This window comes from Cuculus canorus, unplaced genomic scaffold (assembly GCF_017976375.1).
Source record: "Cuculus canorus isolate bCucCan1 unplaced genomic scaffold, bCucCan1.pri scaffold_111_arrow_ctg1, whole genome shotgun sequence".
Taxonomy (NCBI): Eukaryota; Metazoa; Chordata; class Aves; order Cuculiformes; family Cuculidae; genus Cuculus; species Cuculus canorus.
The window spans coordinates 1-8,479 of record NW_026527757.1 but is presented as its reverse complement, the minus strand read 5'-3'; the positions used below and the strand labels follow the sequence as shown (position 1 = coordinate 8,479).

Genomic DNA, 8,479 nt, shown 5'->3' with positions numbered 1-8,479 from the left:
GTGGGCATTGGGGGGGCTGGGGTGGGGTTTTTTTAGCTGCCCTGGAGGTTTGCAGGGGGTGGGGCTGGATCTTGGGGTTCCCAGGGGCTTGGGGGGAGCTGAGGTAGGGGTTTTGGGGTCCCCAGGGTCTGTGGGGGAGATTTGGTAATGAGTTTAGGGGGGGATAGGGCTGAGTTTTGAGGTCCTCAGGGGCTTTGGAGGTGCTGAGGTGGAGCTTTGGGGATCCCCTGAGGGTTTGAGGGGGGTTTGGGGGGGGCTGTGGGAGGGGTGGGATGGGTTTGGGGGTTGGTGGGGGCTTTGGGAGAGCTGGGATGGGGTTTGGGGGCTCCTTGGGGCTTGGAAGGGAACACTGCCCCCCAGAATGCACTCAGGAGCCCCCAGTTTGGGGCGCGCCCCCATCTTCCGGGTGCCCCGACCCCCCCCTTCCTTTTTGGAGTGCCCCTTCCGTCCCCGCCCCAGGGAATGGGAGGGGCCGTCCCCGCTTCAGCCAATGAGAGGCGCGACCGCGCGGGTCCAACCGCCGGCGCGGGGCTGCGCGAGCCTTAACCGCAGCGCGGAGGTGAGGGCGGCAGCGCGGCTGAGGGGCTGCGGGGGAGGAACCGACCGGCGGGGCTGGGGGCGGCGGGGAGGGGCGAGAGAGCCGCGGGGAAAGGGGAGAGGAGGGCAGGGAGGGGAAGGAGAGGGAGGGGAGAGGGGAGAAAGGGCTGAGAGAGGGAGGGGAGAGGGGAGAAAGGGCTGAGAGAGGGAGGGGAGAGGGGAGAAAGGGCTGAGAGAGGGAGGGGAGAGGGGAGAAAGGGCTGAGAGAGGGAGGGGAGAGGGGAGAAAGGGCTGGAGGTGGGGGGGAGAGGAGGAGAGCGAGAGGGGGAAAAGGGAGAGAGAGGGAGGGGCTGAGAGAGAGGAGAAGGGGTAGAAGGGAGAGCTGAGGGAGGAAGGGAGGGGAAAGGAGCTGGGGAGAGGGAGGAAAGGGAGACGGAGAGGGAAGAGAGGGAGAAGCGTGTGGGAGAGAGAGAGGGGAGGGGAGAGAGGGATGGAAGGGGAGAGAGAGTGAGAGAAAGAGGGCAGAGGGAGGGCTCAGGAGATGGGGGGAGAGGCAGAGGCAGAGGAGGCTTCAGTGCCGAGGGTGCTGAGGATCAGCCCAGGGGCCGTGGTGGCCAGGCTGCAGCCCCGGTCCCGGTGCTGCCCCCACTGACGCCCTCGCCTGCAGCCCACGTGCAGTTTCTGCTCGAGGCGACCCTTCCGCTGTTGGAGCCATACGTGGCATTTCTCGAGGCGATTCTCGAGGCGATTCTCCAGGCGATTCCCAAAGCGATTCCCAAGGCGATCCCTGCAGCGATCCCCCCGGCGCTGCCGCAGCCGCTCCCGGCAATCCCCGAGGCCAAGCAGAGCTCAGCCCCGGGCTCAGCCCCATCAGCCGCACGGGCAGCAGCTCCCGCAGCTCCAGCAGGATGTGGTGCGGCACAGCCGGTGAGCGGTAGCAGAGTGGGGGGCGGGGGGCCGAGGGGCAGAGACCTCTGCAGTTGCTGTCTGTTGGCAGCCCCTAACTCACGCGTTAGACGGGGGGCAGAGGTCCGAGCGAGTTGGGCTTTGGATGGCACGAGCTCTGTGAGTCCCACTTGTCTGTGAGTGGGGATGTGGCAAAGCGCTGGCTTTGCTGTCTCAGGAAGGCTCTGGTCTGGGCTCTTGCGTAGCCGTAAGACAATAGCGATGTGTGTGAATGCAGGTAAAGAAGGATCCAGAATGCAGAGGACGCAAAGGATCGTTGGGCCAGATCGCTACATTCCCAGCCGTAGCGCTCTGGACATGGATGTGGCCAAGTTCCTCCTGACCAGACAGAAGGACCCTGCTGAGGTGTCACCTGCCAAGAAGGTGAGCGTGTTGCTGAGTTCTGTTGACTGCACTGGTCCCTCCCAAACCCCTTCCTGGCCTTTCCCAGAGAAGCAACCTGGAAGTTCTCTCGCATGGGCGCGTGAGGCTGACAGTCCCGAGCAGCGCTGGCTCCAGCTCTGCCCTTCAGGAGCTGGGGATGAGGTTGGAGCTGTAGGGCCTGAGAAGGGAACGGGGACAGGGGAGCCTGAGCAAAGCTGTTCTGTAGGGACATTGCCCTGGGGGCAGGGAAGAGCCTCTGTTGCTTCCTTTGCTCCATTTGAAAGCCTCATCAGCCCTGGGTACAGAGCTCCAAAGCTCACGTGTGTGTGAGTGCCCAGTGACGCTGCTGGCGGGAGCTGTTCCAGGACAATGTCTGCATGGGGAGCTGCTCTGGAATGCGTCTGCTGGGTTCTGACATCTATTTAGGAAGCGTTTGGTTCCTTTTGGCTGTGGCTTTCTCCGCTGGCCATGAGACACTGATCTGTCCACTCTTCTGTGCGACAATGGGAGCAGGACAGTGTGCTGGAGTCTGAGGAAAAACCATTTGGAGCTGTGTCACGGTTTAGACCGAGCCCGGCTGATTTCGGCAGCTAAAACCATGTAGTTGTACTCCCCAATCCCTCCCCTCCCCACTGCCAGGGAAAGAGGGAAAGGGAGATGAGAGGAAAGAGACTTGTGAGTTGGAAACTAAAACTGCAGCTTTAATGAAATGATAATAATAATAAGAATAATAATGGTAATGATTATTAAACTTATTAGAAAGTAATAAAAAATATATACAAATATCTGACATCACGCCCCCTCCCCATCCCTCAGTGACCGAATGTCACCGCAGATCCTGCAGAGCAGACAAGAGGGAATGGCTGCATGGGCAGGAGGGGACTGATGTCAGGAACCGGTTTGAGGAACACACGGGTCCAGGGTCAGGGGCAAACAGAGAGACGAGGTCCTCACCGGCCATTGCAGAAGTGGTGGCCGATCCTCGTGGTCTCTCAGTTTTATACCGAGGGTGACATAGATGGGCTGGAATCCTCTGTTGGTCGCTTTAGGGTCACCTGTCCTGTCTGCCCCGCCTTGACAGCACGGCCTTTTTACGCTGTGTCGAGGATGACCTTGGTTCCTGAGGGATAAGTGTGAGCATTTGTCTTTTTGTGTACCAATGCCCTGTGGGATCCCGTCTAGCGAGGAACGCTGTCTCAAAAGCATGTGGTAGCTTTCAGAGAATGAAGTTAGCGAGAGCAGCTGAGTCAGGCCCCAAACTGACTGTTATCGAGCTCCAAGGCCTTGGAGCTGGCTGGGTGCCGCTGATGCCCACCCCACGGCTGGGCACCTCCTGATCCTAGGAGAAGGCGGCTGAGGGGTGTGCTCTGCCAGCTGCAGTTTGCAGTGGATCACGGGCTTTGTGTTTCCAATGCATCTCGCTGAGGGCGGATTGTCTCTGTAGGAGCGCCAGAGAGCCCGGGCAGTGATTCTGAACGGCTTTGATCTGGAAGAGGCAAAGATCCTGGGCCTCAGTGGAAAGGCTCAGAGCACTGCGTCAGGTGAGGGACAGGGTCTGGGTGAGTTGGCTCAGCTGGAGACCCCTGGGCAGGGGAACAGCAGCCCAGAGGCTCCACACTTGGAGGGATCAGCTGGCTTCTCGGAGCTGCTGTGCACGTTGGGGCTTCCCTAATCCTTAGGTTTCCAGTGGCTGAGGGGCTGTGTGGCAGCTCCAGTGAACTGATTTACAAAAGCTGCCGGGTGCTTCCTGGAGCTGCAGGTGGCAAACCTTCCCGATGGCTGCACGAGCTTCCAACTGCCTTACTGGGCAGTTCACCCCGCCAGTGCTGTTAGTGCCCTGCACTCTTCTGAGCGTGGCTCTGCTCTCAGGGCTGCATGTTCCCTGGGAGGGATTTCTCCTTGGGTGAGCAGGCCTTAGCTGGGAGGAAACAGGAACTCAGGCTAACCAAAGTGTTTCTCTGCACACAGGCTTTCAGAACAACCTCAAAGCGCTCTACAGGCACCAGGTGATGCCTGGGTCCATCAGGAGGAAGGGCCGATGCATTTCGTCCGCAGCAGACCGGATCCTGGATGCCCCAGACATCCGCGATGACTATTGTAAGTGGGCTGTGATGTCGAGTGCTGGTCATTGAGGTCATTGTGTAGTGCAGTGCAGTTCCCAGGACAGTGTGGTCTGAGGAACTGGAGCTCTGCCTGGGCTGTTTCAGTCTCTTATGGCCTCGGGCTGGCATGGACCACGTTTGGGGTGAAGCCTTCCAGGAACAGTGGTCCCAAGGGCTGTGCAGGTGACTTGGACTGAGGCTATGGGGCCCCCAGCTGGGCACGGTGACAGCCAGAAGGTGCAGCATCAGCCCTGGTGAAGGGCTCTCCAGGGCAGCAGAGTGTGACCTGCATTGCATTGCTCTTCCAAACTGTAGATCTGACTCTCCTTGACTGGAGCACTCAAAACCTCCTGGCGCTGGCTCTGGACACCACTGTCTACCTGTGGGACCACACCACCGGGGAGACCATCAACCTCATGGAGACAGAGTACGCAGCTGGTTATGTTTCCTCTGTGTCCTGGGGTAACGGAGGAGACTGCCTTGCTGTTGGCACGAGCAATGGTGAGGTGCAGGTGAGTGCAGGAGTCAAACTGGAACTGTGCAGGGATTGCTGGAGCTGTGGGGCCTTGGGACAAAGGCTTGGCCGGCACAAGAAGGGTGCAACACGCTCTGACTTGCCCGGTGTGGTCTGGAGATGTCCACAGCCAGTGAAGAGCTGCAGCAGCGAGGCAGAGCTTGGGTTTGGGGTTTCTGAGCCCTCGAGTTCTCCTCTGTTCTGTGGGCACGAGATACAAATTGATTGCTGCTCCCAGAGTGACCTGGCTGAATGCCAGAGCCTGCACAGTGGCATTTGTAGGGCAAAGCAACAGGGCTGGCATTTCCTGATACTCTGGAGAACTTCTTGCTCTGCTTCTCTAGCTGTGGGACATCAAGCGTCAGAAACGTCTCCGCACTCTGACCAGCCACGTGTCCCGTGTGGGGTGTCTCAGCTGGAACAGCTACATCCTGTCCAGGTAAAGCAGTGGGTGGGGGTGGGAAGGGTGGTGTAGAGCTGGTGCAGATTCTTCTGGATCTGCTTGACTCGGCCCAGCAGGCCAGCGCTGCTGGTAGCACTGGTGTGAAACCCTGCGGCAGGTCCAGCAGTCCTGCCCCAGCGCCAGGAGGGCTTTTCATGCCGATGTGTGCAGCCTGACCCTGAGCACCTTCTCTCTGCAGCGGGTCACGCAGTGGCCTCATCCACCACCACGATGTCCGAGTCGCTGAGCATCACGTGGCCACGCTCGCTGGTCATACACGGGAGGTGTGTGGACTGAAGTGGTCTCTAGATGGCCACTACCTTGCCAGCGGTGGTGATGACCACGTGGTGAACGTCTGGCCAAGCATCCAGGGGGGCCGTGGAGGATTTGCTCCAGTCCAGACCTTCCGTCAGCACCAGGGTGCTGTCAAGGTGAGCGCGGGGCAGCTGTGGGCACGCGTTTGCATGCGGGGCAGATGTGCAGCACTGCCTGCGCACAGGTTGCTTCTGGCACGCCTTAGGACAAGCCCTCTTCTCGCAGGCTGTGGCATGGTGTCCGTGGCAGTCCAGCATTTTGGCCACTGGAGGCGGAGCCAGTGACAAACGCATCCGCCTCTGGAACGTGTGTTCTGGCAGCTGCCTCAGCAATGTTGATGCCCGTTCCCAGGTGAGACATGGACGTCAGGTTGGGTGTAAATGGCTTCTGGTGGGACGCCGGAGCAGAGTTGCTGGCTCCTGAGGCGCAGGGGCAGGGACAAGGAGGGGGCCGTGCTCCTCTCTGGGTGCTGAGCATCAGCACAAGCAGCTTGTCTTCCCTGCATTCCTGCCTCCTGCCAGGTTTCTTCCATCCTGTGGTCAACAAACTACAAGGAGCTCATTTCAGGCCATGGAGAGAATCAGCTGGTGATCTGGAAGTATCCAGCCATGTCCAAGGTCACCGAGCTGCGAGGTAGGCTGCACCCCTTGCCTGGGGAAGGGAGGGCTGCTGGAGGCTGAAGGCAGCTGTGATCCTTGGGTTGAGCAGAGTGGTGGCGCAACCTGGAGCCCCACTGATGCAGGATGGTGAGCAGAGGCGCGTGCTGCTCGAGGGGGGCTCTCCTGGGGGCTGCTGAAGGAGCGCTGTTGCTCCAAATGCACACCTTGGGGGTGAATTGGTGCTGCTGCAGCACGGTGTGGGGACAGCTCTGCAAGCTGGTGGGGTTCCTGGGGCACAGTGGAGTAAATGTGAGCGTGGTGGCAGAAGCAGAGGGAGCAGGGCGTGTGCTGAATGGCCCGTCCCTGAGCACAGACCTCCTCCTCAGGTCACACAGGAAGAGTCTTGAGCATGGCTCTGAGCCCTGATGGAGAAACAGTGGCCTCGGTTGCTGGGGATGAAACGCTGCAACTCTGGCGCTGTTTTCAGATGGATCCGATCACGAAGAAGGAGAAAGAGAAGGCCAACAGAGTCATCAGCAGCGTCCTTCACCAGGCCATACGCTAAGGGCATGGGGTTGTTGGGGGGAGTGGGGAAACCTGGTGTACCCTTACTTATTTTTTCCAATGTTATTAAATGTTAATTAGCATTTTAAATTTAACAAAGTGCTTTCATTTGTCTTTTTTGTGGAGTGTGCTGGAAGAGGAGGCCATGGGTGACAGAAGCAAGCCCAGCGTGGATGCGGTGGACGAGTCCCACGGCGTCACACCAGGACGGTCTCCAAGCCAGGATCCCCTGCCTTTGTGCCCGCCGAGGAGGTTGCAGCACCCTGCGCCCTGCGTGCTGGTCACAGAGACAGCCCTGGAGTGACAGATGGGACGTCAGGGACTCAGGAGCGATCACAAGGAAGCGCCTGCAGAACTGCTGAGCCCAGAGCCGTGTGGGAGCTGAGAGACCTTCTAGGAATGGCTGATGGTGTCGCCTGGGGATACCTCATGATGGACTTGTGGTAAAGCTTCTCTAGAAGGCCCTTAAAGACTCTGGGGTAGTGCTGCAGATGTGGGGACTTGAGGAGAACGCTGGAAGCCATAAAGGTGGCCGTTCTGTCTGCCCCAGCTCTGGGAGTGCCTGATTGAAGAAAACCTTTTGAGTTGTTTGTGCAGGAAAGACAGCCTCGAGCTTTGGGGGTCTTAGCCCAGAGAGCAGGAGACAGGGAAGGACTAGTGGGGTCCTTTTCTAAGCAATTAGGTAACGTGAGTCAGGGGTGGCCAGGGCCTGCGGGCAGTGGCGGCACCAGTGCTCCTGATTGAAGGAGCTCCAAACAGCTGCGGTAGGAAATACAGCTGCCTTTCTAGGGGTAAAGGGAACAGTGGAATCATGGAATCATGACAGCCTTTAGAAGGTAAATCTATGGACGGACTCTAAATATGCTTCGGGGGCCGTCCATGCCCGTAGGGCAGTAATCAAAGAAAGGGGACTGTTAACTGCACAAGGATCCTCCATCAAGCATCGAGAAGAAATTCTGCAGTTGCAGGAAGACGTCCGGAAACAGAGAGGAGTGGCACTAATGCATTGCAAGGCTCCTCAGGTGGGAAACTCCCCGATGAAGGTACGTAATGGGCTGTCCGAGCGAGCAGCTCGAGAGCAGCAGGAAAAGGTATCTTGGTATTAATCCCTTCCATAGAGAGAGATCTGAATATCCATTGTGGGGAGTTATGAATCTGTTTGACCAATAATCCTGTCCCTCTCAAGCGCCCTCCCCCGGGAGTCACTCGCAGAGGAAATGCCCCTGGTGATCCCTGACAGAGAGATTTCTCTGAACTGCCCCGATGGGGCGGATCCCGGGACCTGTTGGGACCAGGAGACACATTGTCAGGCTGTCCAGAGGCATTGCCTCTTATCAAATGACCATTTTTCCTCAAGACATAGTGTTAAAAGGAGAAACAGAGCTAAAATCTTCTCTGCTGTCACTGGGTAAAACAGCGAGTGATCTGGGGTGGTGTGTAACATGTTCTGAGCCTCTTGCTTTAGATTCTCCAGGACACCCTTTCCAGCCTGGAGAGTACGTTCACATCAAGACGTGGGAGATCGGAACTTGCAGAAAGCTGGAAGCAACCCTTTCGGGTGCTGAAAACAACTCGCACCGCCCTTCAGGTAGAAGAAATCGACAGGTGGATACATTAAATGCAAGTCAAGTCAGCACCGAGTTGGGAGTGGAGAGCTGTCCTTGAGGCCAGGAATCCTCTCCAGAGGAAACTGCAGAGAAGAACCAGGGACTGACGTTTAAAAACCAAGGAGGTGGGTTTTCGCCTGTGTCTGCGTTTGGTGTATGGATGTACGTGACTTTCAGGGGTTGTTGCCGCAATGGGGTAGAGGCCAGAACGTAAGGGTGGCCAGAGAGGTGGTAGTAAGTCCTCCTTCTGCATGGGGTCAGGAAATTGGGTAGGAGAAATGTGCAGTTCTTGTATGACAGGAGTTCCCACTGCCCTCAGCTCACTTCCATGCTCGACTCTTCTGAAGGAAGAGTCTATTCTGGTTGTGGGGCTCCTAGAATGTGCTCTGAAAGGCTTCACCCTGCCGAGGGGAACCTCCTCTCTTTCTTACCAGTCTGTCCATCCCAGAACTGCTTCATTGCATTTCTCC

At 58.0% G+C, this 8,479-nt stretch overlaps 1 protein-coding gene across 2 annotated transcripts; it reads left to right on the top strand.

The window, feature by feature from the left end:
- Window positions 1-470: 470 nt before the first annotated feature.
- LOC128850599 (cell division cycle protein 20 homolog) lies at window positions 471-8,128 on the top strand. 2 transcript variants are annotated; one of them, XM_054055558.1, is made up of 11 exons: window positions 471-559; window positions 1,205-1,464; window positions 1,721-1,866; window positions 3,311-3,407; window positions 3,835-3,963; window positions 4,284-4,480; window positions 4,827-4,921; window positions 5,124-5,355; window positions 5,465-5,590; window positions 5,761-5,872; window positions 6,225-8,128. In XM_054055558.1, the coding sequence occupies exons 2-11, from the start codon at window positions 1,446-1,448 to the stop codon at window positions 6,401-6,403; spliced, it is 1,332 nt and encodes a 443-aa protein (XP_053911533.1). In that variant the 5' UTR covers window positions 471-559; window positions 1,205-1,445; the 3' UTR covers window positions 6,404-8,128. The 2 variants fall into 2 exon arrangements, with proteins under 2 accessions (XP_053911533.1, XP_053911534.1); XM_054055559.1 differs by lacking the exon at window positions 471-559 and having other exon boundaries at window positions 1,053-1,464.
- Window positions 8,129-8,479: the final 351 nt, after the last annotated feature.

Coding starts and splice junctions, on each gene's coding strand:
- LOC128850599 (XM_054055558.1), top strand. Junction 3,964..4,283: donor AGACATCCGCGATGACTATT/GTAAGTGGGCTG, acceptor TCCAAACTGTAG/ATCTGACTCTCCTTGACTGG. Junction 5,591..5,760: donor ATGTTGATGCCCGTTCCCAG/GTGAGACATGGA, acceptor GCCTCCTGCCAG/GTTTCTTCCATCCTGTGGTC.